The sequence below is a fragment of the Bombina bombina genome, chromosome 10, assembly GCF_027579735.1.
Source record: "Bombina bombina isolate aBomBom1 chromosome 10, aBomBom1.pri, whole genome shotgun sequence".
Lineage (NCBI taxonomy): Eukaryota > Metazoa > Chordata > Amphibia > Anura > Bombinatoridae > Bombina > Bombina bombina.
In genome coordinates, this window is record NC_069508.1 from 27694486 (window position 1) to 27712857 (window position 18372).

General features: G+C 36.1%; 1 protein-coding gene across 1 annotated transcript in view; it reads left to right on the forward strand.

The window, feature by feature from the left end:
- The window catches only part of LOC128640673 (calcium-activated chloride channel regulator 1-like), a 62095-nt gene that overhangs the window by 3905 nt on the left and 39818 nt on the right, over positions 1–18372 (forward strand). The window contains exons 2-6 of the mRNA XM_053693105.1: positions 71–211; positions 1986–2136; positions 5418–5526; positions 5873–6050; positions 14164–14391. Of these exons, the coding sequence (XP_053549080.1) occupies positions 71–211; positions 1986–2136; positions 5418–5526; positions 5873–6050; positions 14164–14391 (807 nt within the window). The remainder of the gene's footprint in view (positions 1–70; positions 212–1985; positions 2137–5417; positions 5527–5872; positions 6051–14163; positions 14392–18372) is intronic.

Below are 18372 nucleotides of genomic sequence, written 5' to 3' on the forward strand. Positions count from 1 at the left end.
TTTGTATGCTATGCTTTAAGTTTCTATCTGTGACCAATATGTGTTAATTTATCTCTTTTTTCCATCAAAGAATATGGTGAATGAAGCCACAGGTTATCTATATAAAGCTACAAAACAAAGACTCTTCATTAGAAATGTAAAAATACTAATTCCTTTGACTTGGACAAAACGTTCCAACTACACAAAAACTAAAACAGAAACATATGACAAGGTAAGATTTCAAAGAATATAGCTAAATTATATTATTGATGGGATACACAACATCATATTTATATTAAAGGAATTTTTTTTTACAATTGGTTAAATGGACAGTAAATACCTTGAGATTTTTAATTATGCGTAATGAAACACATTTGCAATATATTTTCATTATTAATTGTGCCCCCTTTCTATTTGATTTAACTCTAAATATTGAGGGTTTTCTAAATCTGAGAACTTAAAATGCACCCTGCTTTCTTTTCAAGAGCAACCCAGCAATATAAATATTTCTCTAATTTGATTTAACTGAAAACAATGAAAAACAATGTATTTTATACTAACATTATGACCATGACTAGCCTTGCTTTCTGTAACCTCATGATTGGATTGGCTCCTCCAAACAAGGTCAATGGTGGGTGGAGTTTTGTTATTGATAAACAATTGCCGTTTAAAGGATGTTAATTTGTTTTAAAACATTAAGACTTGGCTGATATGTTTTTCTATAGCAACACAGCTGAAATGTCTTGTCATTGCAAGGTGTTTACTGTCCCTTTAAGTATAACAATGTGTAAGTTTGTGTGTGGTATGTGTATGATTGTATATGTATATTTGTGTATGAGTTCGGGATGGGGGAATGTGCTTTTTTGACATTTGGAAGGTAATACAAGAATACACCTTTCTTTAACAAATCAGGGCCAGATTACAAGTGGAGCTTCAAATATCGCATTCGGGAAAACGATATTTGCACTCCACTGAGTACTATGCACTGGTTTTACAAGTTAACAGTAATCTTGTTCGCATTGCTGGGAAGCACTGTGCTCATGAGAGTGCCCTTTCATAGACTCCAATTGGAGCCTCGTTCTCAAGCCGTTATACACAGCTTACATCTGAATGTTAATTTCAAATTATTTTTTTTCCTAATTATATGACATATAGGGGTAGCTTCATTAAATGCCGGGCTACAGTGAATCATGTCCGCCCGACATCGCTAAATGCCGTCAGCATACACTCTCGGCATTGATCTTTGCAAAAGCATTTCTTGTGAAATGGTTGTGCAATGCCGCCCCCTGCACATTCACGGCCGATCGCATAGGATCAGGATGATTGCAGTCCACCACCTAAAAGGTGTGAACAAGTTAAGGACCGCCGCTTCTTCACTTCAGTTTCCGGCGAGCTGCTTGTTAAATATAGCCCTTAGTATCTATTTGTTTATTACAACATCCCATCTCTAATAGGATATAAATGCAATAAATACAGTTTGTTGTATTTGTATATCACCAAAAATAGCTGTTACTCAATCACATCTTTGGTAGTTCCAGCTGGAAACTTCTAAGATACATCATCATTGAAGATTTAGAATAAGCCGCCAACCACAGACTAACTGTGTTGTGCTAAATGCTTAACTAGTATCATTCATCTGTGTAATAACGCTGTCAGGAGCATACTGCACATCTTTTCTAGATGATATTTCCTATTTAAAAACATAATCTCGCCACTTTCATAATAATAATATCTGTGGCAACTGAAATGCTATAAAATGTTCAGTACAGCCTGTAACTGACTGTACTGGGTAATCTAAACTGCAGTAGATTATAAAAATTGAATTGGGAAGTGTTCTGCATCATGTAACCAGCTAGGTAAGCACCAATAGATGAAGTTCACTAGCTAGCTGAATACTTTTTCTAACAAAACCTCCTACTACATGTAATAAAAAGTATCTGTAAATAGTTAAATGAACTAAACACAGCCTGTCATATACATTATTTATGTACTTCTCTCTTCACCAGGCAGATGTTATTATCGCAAATCCTTTTCTGAAATATGGAGATGAACCTTATACTTTGCAATATGGAGGCTGCGGGGAACAAGGAAAATATATTCATCTTACTCCAGACTTCATGATCCAAAATGGGCTGAGCAATATGTTTGGCCCACGAGGTAATAATATCATTACATAGTTTTTCTTATTCTATTGTATTTATATTAACAAAGTCACTAGTATTTCAGGTCTAACGTTATTCCCACTTCCACAGTGAAATAAACAAATTGAAAAAAAGTAAATTATTTTTCATCAGAATCACCTAAGATGAAATTGTGTCACAATTCCGTCACAATACTTGTTCCCATGTGTTTCTATGGTACCGTACCAATTACCAGACTCTGGAACATTTCAAGAGAATCCACTGCTAAGTGTGATAGAAAGGTACAAACATGTACAGATAAGAGTGTCCTAGTAATATAAAAAAACAAAAACAATAGGGTGTTGAACCCCTTGCAGAAAAGTATCTTACTTTAAAGTTTATGTTTTATTAAAATATATGTGGATAATATAAATACATACAAATTATAGTAAGTATACACGAACTGTATAAACAAATAGTAAAAATGTATATAGTATAATGTAAACAGTATAATGCATATGTAAATATATTATATATGTAAATAATAATACTGATAAAAATATATGACAATATAATATATATGTAAATAATATTGCATAAATAATGTAAATAATAGTATATGTAAATAGTATAAATATAAAGAATATATGTTGCTTTTAATAAATAATATTAAAACCATTATAAACTAAAGATTTAAATAAAAAAATAAGAAATTAAGCAATGCCAATATATTCATAGAAATATTTTTTTTTTTACAAATGTTGGCACCAAACAGTGTTTTATTCCTAAATACAGGAATATAGTTTTTTTTAGCATAAACTGTGCTATAATATTTACTGTTTATAGAATCTCATAATCTTACAGAAAGTGACCAATTTACATTCACGTTACACAAAAGTTGTTTCTCTTAATGTTACAAAAGGTTCTACCTTAGATACTCTGAGCAAAGCTACCAATAGGAACGAACTCTCAATCATTTTTAAGTCTTGTGCTTCCTCCTTTAAATTATATATTCATTTAATTTTGAGCACAATGATAGTGTCAATTTCTGCACAAATAAATCTGTACATGTATATGTCATATAGCCCAATAGTAACTCTGGTCCTAACCATAAAAATGTAAATACTATTGATTAAAAAAATAAAATAATCCCCCATATCTTTTAAAAAAAGAGACAATCCTAATATTGACAAATTAGCTTTCGGTCTATAAATCTACAAAACAACATTAGTCAGGACAATTTTTGCCAAAAAAATTGATTGCAAATAGTAACTTTAGAAGTGTTGAGACACACATATAAAGACTGATATTCCTGTAATTCGAGGGAGTGGTAGAACGCATAGCGCCACCTATCTGCCAGCTAGATTTTAAAAGATATGGCACTTGTTTACTTGATTATATTTTTACGTTAATAGCCATGCACGCATTTTTATGCTTATTCAAAATGAAATGCAAAAGAATACACAACCTATAATTCACTCAAATGGAGGTATTTTGTTCTCTACAAATAAATACTAAGTAAAAGCTTGTATATTGCTTGAAAACCATAGAAATTCTTGTAACTTTGCATGGGAACTAGAGATGTGCATTTGTTTTTGGACAAATAAACATTTGTCATGAAAATCGGATTTCTGTTTCATTTTAACTAAATGAATATCCAAATGAATGCAATAAAATAAAGAAAGCTAAAAAATATTCATTCCATTACCTTATTATTTTTTTAAGCGGTTAATACTTACCTTAGCGTGCTCTCCATGCTCTTCAGAGCACATACGGTAAGTATTGTAGCTACAGGTGAACTTTTTATCTGTAGCTTTGAAAAACTTACATTCCTTTTAATGAAAATGAATGTAATTCGTTAAGTTTTAAACAAAACCAAATACCGAATTGTGCAGCCACCGATTATTCGGAGGAAAATAATTTCTCTGAATATTCTAAAAAAATTTCTTGGCTGCACATGTCTAATGGGCACCTTACAAATATTTTTATATTTTGTGATCAAATTTGTTCCAAATCATGGACGGACTGGGAACAAAAAGCAGCCCTAGAAAATTTGGAAACTAGTCCTTTTCTGTTGAGTCAGTTGAATGTGCACACCACAGTTTTCTCAAAGGAGGTTTCTGGAATACTCCTTCTTCCAATATTTTTTTTCAGAATTATATTATATTAGTTTGTATTAAAAAAAAGTGCCAGATTGTTGTTATATAGACACCCTAAAACCCAATTGTATTCATTAATCACCCCTTTAAATTGTAGCTTTCCAACCCAAGCATCTGCAGCCCACCAGGAATTCTCCTGGTATCCTGGTAGGCCAATCCGGCCTTGTTCCAAATATGTGTTAAAAAACTATATGAAATTGCTCCATTTATGCTTAAAGTCTAATGTCATTGCAGGGTGCTTAAGTGAAGATTAAGTGCTACAAAACACATGTAAATACATTTTATGTGTGTGCTGCTGTCTTGGCTCTTTTTGTACCATTGTGTACAATAGAGGTTGCCAGCAAGAACTTTTATATTTATTAGGCACGCATTTGTATTTATTTATTTTTCATTTATTTTTTTATAATAGTGATTTCACATAATATGCCCGGGGGAGGAAAATATATGAAGTGACTTAATAAAGTGGAAGCTGAAAGCATTTTCCACAAAAATCTTAAGTTTGAGGGTAGCAGCTTCAGAAGAAATGTGAGGAAGCAGTTTTTTTTACAGATAGGGGGTGTATTTGTGGAAAATATTTCCAATAGAAGTGGTGAACAAAAGGACTGTAAATGAATTAAAAAATGCCTGGGACACACATGAGACCACACTAAGAAATAAGTAACATGTAATATGGGTAAGCTTGATGGGCTTTTTAGTTCTTATCTACTGTCAAATTATATGTTTCTGTGTAGCAGATGACTGTATGCCAAGTGCTTTTCAAAAGCTTTGTCTATATCCTTTATTTTTAATAAAGCAGTGTATGTGCTTTTATTCCATACTCAGACGTTCCTTTTGATATCACTGTGGCACACTTTGCTTGGCACACTTAGCTTGGCACACTTCCATGTCGCATCTTTCACAGTGGGGATACTGTTTCAGTGGTGCACTTTTCCTGACACATTTCACATTTTGTGATACCATAGTTAATCTTTCCAATTATAAAGCCCTGGAGTTCCACTTGATTATTGTGTATGTATGCTTGCAGTATATGTACCAGAGACTAAAAAGCTAGGTTTTATGATTATTTTTATTTAAATGATCTGTGTAGAAAAGATAACACATTTATGACTTAAATACCTTTTTACATTCTGATAACTCAACTCTTCTCTTGTGTTTGCAGGAAGAGTGTTTGTCCATGAATGGGCTCACCTTCGTTGGGGGGTATTTGATGAATATAATAATGAAGTACCTTTTTATATTGCCGGAAATGGTGCTGTAGAAGCAACAAGGTATTCTGAAGATTATTATATTGATTGATTGATTGATTGGTTGATTCTTTGCACACTAAATTTATTTGCATTTACATTATAACTACATTACCTGGAAAGTGAACACAATTTGGGCCAGAGTGATATTTAATGCTCCTGTTATATATATATGTACCGGTATATATTAATATTTATTTATAAATACATAGAACATATTCTGCTATGTGCAAAACATTTGAATAATCTAATATTTTTCCTGAATGTTCAGCCTGAAAGATTCGGCCAAACAAAATTTTCCGTCTGTGCACATTTCTACTCTTAATCCTGCCGAAATAACTTTAGAGCATCCTTATTTCTTCTGTTCCAGGTGCTCTCTTAATATTAGAGGAGAAAATTTAATTCGGCAATGTGTTGGAGCTTCTTGCACAACAAAGACGTGCAGCGTTGATGCCACCACAGGCCTTTTTGAAGATGGCTGCTCTTTTGTTCTTGATAAGAACCAACTTACTCAAGAATCCATTTTGTACTCACAGTCTTTATCTTCTGTAAGTATTGCCACATCTCTTTAAATATAAAGGACATATGTGCTCAATCATCTACTCACATGAAGAAGTAGTAAATTTGTACCCACTTCTATGTTGCGCCACTCTATCATCCACCTTAGACCTTGTTTTGGTGGGGATTTAGCAAGGCCTGATGTCACATTTTTATCTTTTAGAACACATGATGTTACAATATTACCAAAGTTAAAGAACACTGAACCCAAATTTTTTTCTTTCGTGATTAAGATAGAGCATGAAATTTAAGCAACTTTCTAATTTACTCCTATTATCAAATTTTCTTCATTCACTTGGTATCTTTATGTGAAATGCAAGAATATAAGTTTAGATGCCATCCCATTTTTGGTGAACAACCTGGGTTGTTCTTGCTGATTGGTGGATAAATTCATCCACCAATAAAAAGTGCTGTCCAGGGTACTGAACTAAAAAAAATCTTAGATGCATTCTTTTTCAAATAAACGGCTAGATTACGAGTTTTGCATTAGGGTAAAAAAGCAGCATTAACAGGTCCTAACGCTGCTTTTTTATGCCAGCTGGTATTACGAGTTTTGAAGGTTTAGGGTCACCGCACACTTCTTTGGCCTTACCGCAAAACGACTTACGTAAACTTCGTAAAGTCAAAGTCAAGTGAGCGGTACACCCTACCCCATCAAGAGTCCTAACGCATTTAAAAGTCAGTAGTTAAGAGTTTTATGGTACAACGCCGTAAAATAAAACTCATAACTAAAGTGCTAAAAAGTACATTAACACCCATAAACTACCTATTAACCCCTAAACCGAGGCCCTCCCGCATTGCAAACACTAAAATAAAAATTTTAACCCCTAATCTGCCGCTCTGGACACCGCCGCCACCTACATTATATTTATGAACCCCTAATCTGCTGCCCCCAACATCGCCAACACCTACATTATATTTATTAACCCCTAATCTGCCACCCCCAATGTCGGCGCAACCTACCTACACTTTTTAACCCCTAATCTGCCGCCCCCAACGTCGCCGCCACTATAATAAACATATTAACCCCTAAACTAGATAGGGACTAAACTAGATAGAATTCTATCTGCCAATCGGAATTAAGGTTGAAAAAATCCTATTGGCTGATGCAATAAATATAATGTAGGTGTCGGCGATGTTGGGGGCAGCAGATTAGGGGTTCATAACTATAATGTAGGTGGCGGCGGTGTCCGGAGCGGCAGATTAGGGGTTAATAATTATAATGTAGATGTCGGCGATGTCAGGGGTGGAAGATTAGGGGTTAATAAGTGTAAGATTAGGGGTGTTTAGACTCGGGGTTCATGTTAGGGTGTTAGGTGTAGACATAACTTTTATTTCCCCATAGGAATCAATGGGGCTGCGTTACTGAGATATACGCTGCTTTTTTACAAGTGTTAGACTTTTTTTCAGCCGGCTCTCCCCGTTGATTCCTATGGGGAAATCATGCACGAGCACATTACACCAGCTCACCACTGACTTAAGCAGCGCTGGTATTGGAGTGAGATTTGGAGCTAAATTTTGCTCTACGCTCACTTTTTGTCTCTTAACGCCGGGTTTGTAAAAACTTGTAATACCAGCACTGCAGGTAAGTGAGCAGTGAGAGAAAACTGCTTGTTAGCACCGCATAGCTCCTAACGCAAAACTCGTAATCTAGGCGAAAGATAGCAAGAGAATGAAGAAAAATTGATAATAGGAGTAAATTAGAAAGTTGCTTAAAATTGCATGCTCTATCTGAATCACAAAAGAAAAAATTTGGGTTCAGTGTCCCTTTAAGCAAAAATACGTCTCTAATAATAATGAAGACTTGGCAAATAAATTAATATAAAATAGTTGCTTAAAAGGGATTTAAACTCAATATGTAGCTATGTATTCCCTCTAAAATATTTAATTAACTAAAACAATAAAGCAATATGTGTTCATTCATTATTTTACCATGTTTTGCTTTAAAATAACCCTGAAAATGGTTCTTGTTCCAACTTCTCCAGAAAGCTTCAGTTATACTTTAGTATGGTAAAAAGTTCTGACCTACACCATGATTGGTTAGCTCAGAGAAAAATCTCTTTAGATCTTTACCTTATTGGCTGCAACACATGAGACCAGGAAAGAAGGAAATAGACCAGGGGGTCGATCCGATAAAAATCGTCGCCCGCAAAAGCCGGCGACGCCAATATTTACGATGGTTTGGTATCACATATACGGCGTAACCTAGAAGTTACGTGCGTATATTTCTGCCGACGCCCGTAGTTTTTTGGGCCATAGGCAGGTATACCAAACCAGCGCAGTTGGTATATGCAGCGTAAGGACTTACGTGGCGAAAATGGAGAAATCTTACTCCATTTTCACCTCACCACAAAAATCAGCTGTAAGAAGCCTTACGCTGACTATTGGAGCCCCGTAATGCATGCGCAATGTCTAGCTACCTGTCAACCGCGATCCCCCCCACCCCCCGAAATCCCTAATAAAGTTATTTACCCCTAAACCGCCGCTCCCGGACCCCGCCGCCATCTACATAAACTAACCCCCTACTGTGAGCCCCTAAAACTGCCGCAATCTACCTTATCTATCGCCTAATGTGAACCCCTAAAACCACCGCCATCTACCTTATCTATCCCCTAATCTGACCCCTTACACCGCCGCCACCTATATAAAAATTATTAACCACTAATCTAATCCCCCTACACCGCCGCCAGCTATATTAATATTATTAACCCCTAATGTAAGCCCCTTACACCGCCGCCATCTATATTAAAATTATTAACCCCTAATTTAATCTACCTACCCCGCCGCCAGCTATATTATCTATATTAACCCTAAGTATATTATAGTTAATATAGGTATTACATTATATATATTAACTATATTAACCCTAATTATATTAGGGTTAATATAGTTAATATAGTTACTATAGTATTTATATTAACTATATTAACTCTATCTAACCCTAACACCCCTAACTAAATTTATATTAAATTAATCTAATTCATATTATAAACTAAAATATTCCTATTTAAATCTAAATACTTACCTATAAAATAAACCCTAAGATAGCTACAATATAATTAATAATTACATTGTAGCTATGTTAGGGTTAATATTTATTTTACAGGTAAATTGTTAATTATTTTAACTAGTTATTACCTATTTAATATCTACCTAGTTAAAATAATTACCCAATTACCTGTAAAATAAATCCTAACCTAAGTTACAAATACACCTACACTATCAATAAATTAAATAAACTACAAATATCTATCTAAAAATACAATTAAATTAACTAAACTAAATTACAAAAAAAACCAAACACTAAATTACAAAAAATAAAAAAAAGATTACAAGATTTTTAAGCTAAATACACCTATTCTAAGCCCCCTAATAAAATAATAAAGCCCCCCAAAATAAAAAAAATTCCCTGCCCTATTCTAAATTAAAAAAAGTTCAAAGCTCTTTACCTTACCAGCCCTTAAAAGGGCCTTTTGTGGGGCATGCCCCAAAGAATTCAGCTCTTTTGCATTTAAAAACATATACAATACCCCCCCCCATTACAACCCACCACCCACATACCCCTATTCTAAACCCACCCAAACCCCCCTTAAAAAAGCCAACACTACCCCCCTGAAGATCTCCCTACCTTGTCTTCACCACACTGGGCCGAACTCCTCATCCGATCCGGGCGATGTCTTGCTCCAAGCGGCAAAGAAGAATTCTTCCTCCGGTGACGTCTTCCTCCAAGCAGCAAAGAAGAATTCTTCCTCCGGCGACGTCTTCCTCCAAGCGGCAGCAAAGTCTTCTTCCTTCCGGCAGCATCTTCCATGAAGCGGCATCTTCAATCTTCTTTCTTCGCTCCGCCACCGCGGAGCATCCATCCCGGCCGACGACTGAACGACAAATGAGGTACCTTTAAATGACGTCATCCAAGATGGCGTCCGCCGAATTCCGATTGGCTGATAGGATTCTATCAGCCAATCAGAATTAAGTTAGAAAAATCTGATTGGCTGATTGAATCAGCCAATTAGATTCAAGTTCAATCCGATTGGCTGAACCAATCAGCCAATCGGATTGAACTTGAATCTGATTGGCTGATTCAATCAGCCAATCAGATTTTTCTAACTTAATTCCGATTGGCTGATAGAATCCTATCAGCCAATCGGAATTCGGCGGACACCATCTTGGATGACGTCATTTAAAGCAACCTCATTCGTCGGAAAGTCGTCGTGCCGGAAGGATGCTCCGCGGCGGAGGAGCGAAGTAAGAAGATTAAAGATGCCGATTTGCTTGAAGACGTCGCCGATGGAAGAAGACTCTCTGCCGCTTGCTTCAAGACATCGCCCGGATGGATGAAGACTTCACTGCCGCTTGCTGGAACACATCGCCTGGATAGGTTCGGCCCGGCTGGGTGAATACAAGGTAGGGAGATCTTCAGGGGGGTAGTGTTAGGTTTATTTAAGGGGGGTTTGGGTTAGATTAGGGGTATGTGGGTGGTGGGTTGTAATGTTGGGGGGTGGTATTGTGTTTTTTTTTGCAGGCAAAAGAGCAGTTTTCTTTGGGGCATGCCCCCACAAAAGGCCCTTTTAAGGGCTGGTAAGGTAAAAGAGCTTTGAACTTGTTTTAATTTAGAATAGGGTAGGGAATTTTTTTTATTTTGGGGGGCTTTATTATTTTATTAGGGGGCTTAGAATAGGTGTAATTAGCTTAAAAATCTTGTAATCTTTTTTTTATTTTTTGTAATTTAGTGTTTGTTTTTTTGTAATTTAGTTTAGTTTATTTAATTGTATTTTTAGATAGATATTTGTAGTTTATTTAATTTATTGATAGTGTAGGTGTATTTGTAACTTAGGTTAGGATTTATTTTACAGGTAATTGGGTAATTATTTTAACTAGGTAGCTATTAAATAGTTAATAACTATTTAATAGCTATTATACCTAGTTAAAATAATTAACAATTTACCTGTAAAATAAATATAAACCCTAACATAGCGGTTTATTTTATAGGTAAGTATTTAGATTTAAATAGGAATATTTTAATTAATAATATTAATATTAGATTTATTTTAATAAGAGTTTAGTTAGGATGTTAGAGTTAGATAGGGTTATTATACTTAATATATATATAATATAGTAACTATATTAACTATATGAACCCTAATATAATTAGGGTTAATATAGTTAATATAGCTGGCGGCGGTGTAGGGGGATTAGATTAGGGGTTAATACATTTATTATAGGTGGCCGCGGTGTAGGGGGATGTAGATTGTAGGCAAAAGAGCAGTTTACTTTGTGACAAAGCCCCGCCAAAAGCCCTTTTATGGGCTGGCAAAAGAGCTGTTACTTTGGGGCATGCCCCGCAAAAAGCCCTTTTAAGGGCTGGCAAAAGAGCTGTTACTTTGGGGCAATGCCACGCAAAAAGCCCTTTTCAGGGCTATTTGTAGGGTTAGACTTAGGTTTAGTGGTAGGGATAGTTTAGTATTTTAGGGGTTGAATAATTTAATATAGATGGCGGCGGGGTAGGGGGGATTAGATTAGGGGTTAATAATTTTAAAATAGATAGCGGCGGGGTAGGGGCTCACTTTAGGGGGTAGGTAAGGTAGATGGCGGCGGTGTTAGGGGCTCACTTTAGGGGGTTATAGATTTAATATAGCTGGCGCCGGTTTAGGGGTTAATAACTTTATTAGGTAGCGGCGGGCTCCGGGAGCGGCGGTTTAGGGGTTAATACATATTTTATTGTTAGGCTAGTGAGGGGGGATAGCGGATAGAGGGTTTAGACGTGTCGGCTATGTTAGGGAGGCATGTTAGACTTGTCGGGCTATGTTAGGGAGGCATGTTAGACAGTGCGGGTGATTTAGACTTTAGTCAGGTTTTGTAGGCGCCGGCAGTTTCTAACGTGCCGCAAGTCACTGGCGACGCCAGAAATTTGTACTTGCGCAGATTTCTGGACATCGCTGGTTTGTCAGACTTACGGCACGTTAGCATCTGACGGCGCCATATATGGGATAGCTCGAGTTGCGAGCTGAAACTGCGGGCGACGCGGGTTCCCTCGCTTGCGCCGCAAACTGCGATCTATATCGAATCGCGCCCCTGGAACATAGATACATTTCTCATAGTCATAACTATTCTATTTTTACAAAGTAGCCAAGAGTGAAGAACACTGAGAATTTTGAAACATTAGCATCATAAAATTTACAACCAATACAGTTTAAAACATATAATGAGAACTATTGATTTAATTAGGTGGCTTTAATAATATGCTTAAAGGGACACTGAACCCAATTTTTTTCTTTTGTGATTCAGATAGAGCATGCAAATTTAAACAACTTTCTAATTTACTCCTATTATCAACTTTTCTTCGTTCTCTTGCTTTCTTTATTTGAAAAAGAAGGCATCTAAGCTATTTTTTTAGTTCAGACCATGGAAAGCACTTGTTTATTGGTGGGTGAATTGATCCACCAATCAGAGAATGAAGATAATTTGATAATAGAAGTAAACTAGAAAGTTGCTTAAAATTGCATGCTCTATCTGAATCAAAAGAAAAAAATGGGGTTCAGTGTCCCTTTAAATGTACATTAACATTTAATTCCCTGTAATCATTGTAGTAATGAGTAGTTGAAAAAAAAACATATTTGCACTGTACTTTATTTAATTTTCTTTTCTGTAATTTATCTTGGGATAAAGACACTTTTTTCACTGCCCCTATAGAGACTGAAGTGTATCTATGGGATTAGGAACTTAAAGAGACAGTCTACATCACAATTGCTATTGTTTAAAAAGATAGATAATGCCTTTAATACTCAATCCCCATCTTTGCACAACCAACATTGTTATATTAATATACTTTATAACATTTATACCTCTAAATTTCTGACTGTATCTAAGCCACTATAGACAGCCTCTTAATCACATGCTTTTTAATTTGCTTTTCACAACAGGAGACTTTGAGTTATTTAAGAGACAGCACAACACAGCACTAATTGGCTTCAATGCCAATAGATAATAAATAAAAAGTACTGTAATGTGATCAGGGGGCTGTCAGAAGGTGCTTAGCTACAAGGTAATCACAGAGATAAAAAGTTTATTACTATAACTGTGTTGGTTATGCAAAACTTGGGAATGTGTAATAAAGGGATTATCTATTTTTTAAAACAATAAACATTCTGATGTAGATTGTCCCTTTAACTGTTAAACATTCAACACTGCTCGATCACTGCAGGAGCTAACTTATCTATGTCCCTAATTGATCACAACAAAGAAGATAAGATATACTCAAGAGGCTTTTACTGGACTTCAAAATAATGTATTTTCCTATCAAAATTACAGTTTAAAGGGAAGTAACAACCTTGTAATTATTTTTTTGGGCAGTTTATACAGAGTCTGTATATATTTATATATATTGTAATAAAATATTTATAATCCTACTTGGTATCTTCTGTTCCTCTGCCCCCTTCATTTCCTCTTTCTGCTGGACTGTGACATAGAGAGCAGTCCCACCCACTTTCTACATAAGCTTCCTAAGGGCTTTCAAAGGGCTGGACCTTAAGAGAGTCATATGACATACACATTGATTGGATGAAAATTGGAATTTTCTTTAAAAAAATAAAAAGAGTTTATCCCAGTGGGCCGGCATAACATTGTAATAGAAGCATTACTATAGGCACAGATTTAACTCTTTAGGGATAGGTTAAACAAAATGTACACATACATTTTTTAATGGAAACGATTACATATATGGCATTTAATTAGCTAAAGTTTACCATCACTTTCCTTATCTGGAGGCGCTAATCTGGGCTTTAGTCTGACAGGGATTTCAATTGTAACCGAGTTCAATCTCAATTGTTTTGCTTCAGCATAAATTAGAAGGTAATTAAAAATAAATTAGGGTAAGATATGTGGCAGGATGGGGCTTGTGAAGCAGTTATGTACTCTTTCAGTTTTCATAATCGGAAAATTCAAAATTTGCAGACATAAATTGCAGAAAAAGGAGCCAAAATAAATCATGAAAGTACATTTAAAAATTGTTTTACTATTTCTAATTAAGCATGCAATAATTAGGTAACATATTCTACTATAAATATACGTTATGAGCAATAATATACTATTTTTCAATACATTTAGGTATCTGATTTCTGTGATGCAACTACCCATAATATAGAGGCTCCAACCTTACAAAACAGAATGTGCAACTTGCGCAGTGCTTGGGAAGTCATCATGAATTCCACTGACATTACATCTACTCCTCCATCAAGTAGCACGTCCATACCTGCTCCTCCTACGTTCTCCCTATTGCAGCCCAGCGACAGAGTCGTCACTTTAGTACTTGATGTTTCAGGAAGCATGGGAGGTGTAAGTATTGCATTCATTTGTTGTTTAGATTATATTTACACTATGAATTAAAGATCGGTTTATAAATATATGTGAGTTAATGTCTCAACATGAATGTTTTGTGGATCTCCTTTTAAATCTTGGTATAATACATTTCTTGTCTGCAACTGGTGACAAAGAAACTCTAACCATACAAAACAGAGAAAATACATATATTTTGGTAGAAGGTTATAGCCACTCAGATTAGCATAAGGAATTCCACCCCTATGTTCCCCAGACATTTTACAATTGTACTTTGTTTGCTGCAATGTCATCCAACAGTGTGTTTTTAGAATTTGTCATGTTGCAATTTTAAATATGAGCTGTGCTTGGTGAAAGGGGCTCAGATACAAAGGTGCTTAATGTTGGTGCAACTAGGCCACTAGGAAGAGCTAGAGAAGTAGAATTCCTAGAGCTTTTATTCCCCTTTGCCACAGTAAAAGAGCAAACCGTAAAGTCCCCAACAAATTTTTTTATTGATAACATAACTAACTGAAATTGAAAACTCTAGATCATGACATACTGATATCTCTAGAAAACAGCAGGCAGATAACTCTAGATCATGACATACTGATATCTCTAGAACACTGCAGGCAGATAACTCTAGATCATGACGAACTGATACCTCTAGAAAACAGCAGGCAGATAACTCTAGATCATGACATACTGATATCTCTAGAAAACAGCAGGCAGATAACTCTAGATCATGACATACTGATATCTCTAGAAAACAGCAGGCAGATAACTCTAGATCATGACATACTGATACCTCTAGAAAACAGCAGGCAGATAACTCTAGATCATGACATACTGATATCTCTAGAAAACAGCAGGCAGATAACTCTAGATCATGACATACTGATATCTCTAGAACACTGCAGGCAGATAACTCTAGATCATGACATACTGATACCCCTAGAACACTGCAGGCAGATAACTCTAGAGCATTACATACTGATATCTCTAGAACACTACAGACAAATAGCTCTAGATCATGACATACTGATATCTCTAGAACACTGCAGGCAGATACCTCTAGATCATGACATACTGATATCTCTAGAACACTGCAGGCAGATACCTCTAGAGCATTACATACTAATATCTCTACAACACTGCAGACAGATAACACTAGAGCATGACATACTGATATCTCTAGAACACTGCAGACAGATAAATCTAGATCATGGCATACTGATATCTCTAGAACACTGCAGACAGATAAATCTAGATCATGGCATACTGATATCTCTAGAACAATGCAGGCAGATAACTCTAGAGCAGGTCATATTCATATCTCTAGAACACTGCAGGCAGTTAACTCTAGAACATCACATACTAGTATCTCTAGAACACAGCAGACAGATAAATCTAGAGCATAACATACTGATATCTCTAGAACACTGCAGACAGATAAATCTAGATCATGGCATACTGATATCTCTAGAACACTGCAGACAGATAAATCTAGATCATGGCATACTGATATCTCTAGAACAATGCAGGCAGATAACTCTAGAGCAGGTCATATTCATATCTCTAGAACACTGCAGGCAGTTAACTCTAGAACATCACATACTAGTATCTCTAGAACACTGCAGACAGATATCTCTAGAGCATTACATAATGATATATCTAGAACACTGCAGGCAGATAACTCTAGAGCATGACATACTGATATATCTAGATCATTGCAGGCAGAAAACTCAAGAACATCACATACTGGTATCTCTAGAACACTGCAGGCAGATACATCTAGAGCATAACATACTGATATATCTAGAACACTGCAGGCAGATAACTCTAGAGCATAACATACTGATATCTCTAGAACACTGCAGGCAGATACATCTAGAACCATAAGACCCAGGTTAAATCCATACTGATGATTTTTATTAGTGATTGAGCAGGTATCTATTTGGGGACATTGCTTCCTAATGTCATCCAATATGGCAGAACTAATGCCACAGGGGTAAATTTATCATGGGGAGGACAGATATTATCCGTTATAGCGAATCATGTCTGCCGCACATCGATAAATGCCAACAGCATACACTGTCAGTATTTATCATTGCAACAGCAGTTCTTGTGAACTGCTGGTGCAATGCCGCCCCCCTGCAGATTCACGGCCAATCGGCTGCTAGCAGGGGGTGTCAATCAACCCGATCGTATTCAATTGGGCTGATTACTGTCCGCCACCTCAGAGGTGGCAGATGAGTTAAGGAGCAGCTTCAGTGGGAAATTAAGCGGAGTGGGTCGGAAGCAACATCTGGTGCTTCATAAATCGACCCCACAGTGTTTTCAATATGCACAAAATAATTGTTATAATGGAAAGCTTTTTGTGGTACCTGATAATAAAAGGTCGAAAAATGCTATCTGGGAGTCTAGCATGGCATTTTAACTGTTGAATTTGATTTTTGAAACATAGCCCTAATAATATGTCAATAGTTAATCTAGTGGTCAATCACATTTTAATTATTTAAATATAAGATACATTTTTCTAAAGGATTTTAATCAACCCCATAGTTTCTGATTGTCATCAGAACAAACAGAAATGTCACGTGTTAAGCTTAGGAAGATTTTTCACCAAAACTTACAAAAGAAAAACGTGCTTCCAATAAACAATGCAAATGGCTGATTACATCAATGTCTCCTCCTCAGCAAACAAGCAAAAAATGGCCAAATTATAGATTGTGATCAACCTCTTGCTATAGAGGGGCCGATTTATCATGGCCCGAATGGGGCTAAATACCCCTGTCTCCATGCAAGCCTTCAGGCTCGCCGGAAACCTTGCCAGAAAGGCTCACCGGAAACCGCTGCTCCTTAACTCGTCCGCTGTCTCTGAGGCTGCGAACATCAATTTGCCTGATGATGTACGATCGGGTTGATTGACACCCCCTGCTTGCAACAGATTGACTGCAAATCTGCAGGGGGCGGCATTGCACAAGCAGTTCACCAGAACATTCAGCGAGGTACAGCGGATCATGTCTGCCAGGCATTGATAAATCTGCCTCTTATTCTTTATTCTGCTTCTAAAATATTTAAATGGACATAGATTCCTATTTTTTCTTTCATAATTAAATTTAACCATACAATTTTAAAGCTTTCCAATCAAATTTGCTTTATTCTCTTGGTATCCTTTGTTGAATGCACATAAAGCCGGACAGATAGCTCATCGAGCTAATGCACTGTTACAGTAGATCTATGACAACCCAAGGGTTGCAGGTTCCATCCTGGCAAGGTCCACTCAGCCTTTCATCCTTCCGAGGTTGGTAAAATGAGTACCATTAAGTTGGGTAATAATAATACCTGTTATCAGTGCCGCGAGTGGATTACGTTCAAGGTTGTGCGCTATACAAGTATCCAATTATTATTTGGTGAGCCAATAACAAAAGGCATATATGTGCAGCCATAAATCAGAAGCTAGCTCCCAGTAATGCACTGCTGCTCTTGAGTTTACCTAGGTATGGTTTTAAGAAAGGACACCAAGAGAACTAAGCAAATGAGATAATAGATGTGAATTGAAAACTCTCTTAAAATTGTATGATCGGTCTGAATCATGAAAATATAAATTTAACATTCATGCCCTTTAAAGGGACATTAAACACTTTGAGATGGTAATATAAAATGATAAATTGTTTATATAAAACAAGTCTGCAATATACTTTCATTATTTATTTTGTCCCTTTTTCCTGTAATTCTATTCTGAAATTGTGATATTTTCAGTTCCTGTTAGAAATAGAAGTGCAGAACACTGTTATATTCCACACAGCCATTGGCTGCACACTCTTGTGACTTATTTATAACTGTCTCTAATTGGCCACAGCAGAGAAGGCAACCTAGGTTACAACATGGCAGCTCCCATTGTTTTATAGACACTAAAACTTTAAACTTATTTGTCAATATTTCAACAGCTAATGAAACTTTAAAAAATACATCTACATGTTATTCTCAGACTAATCT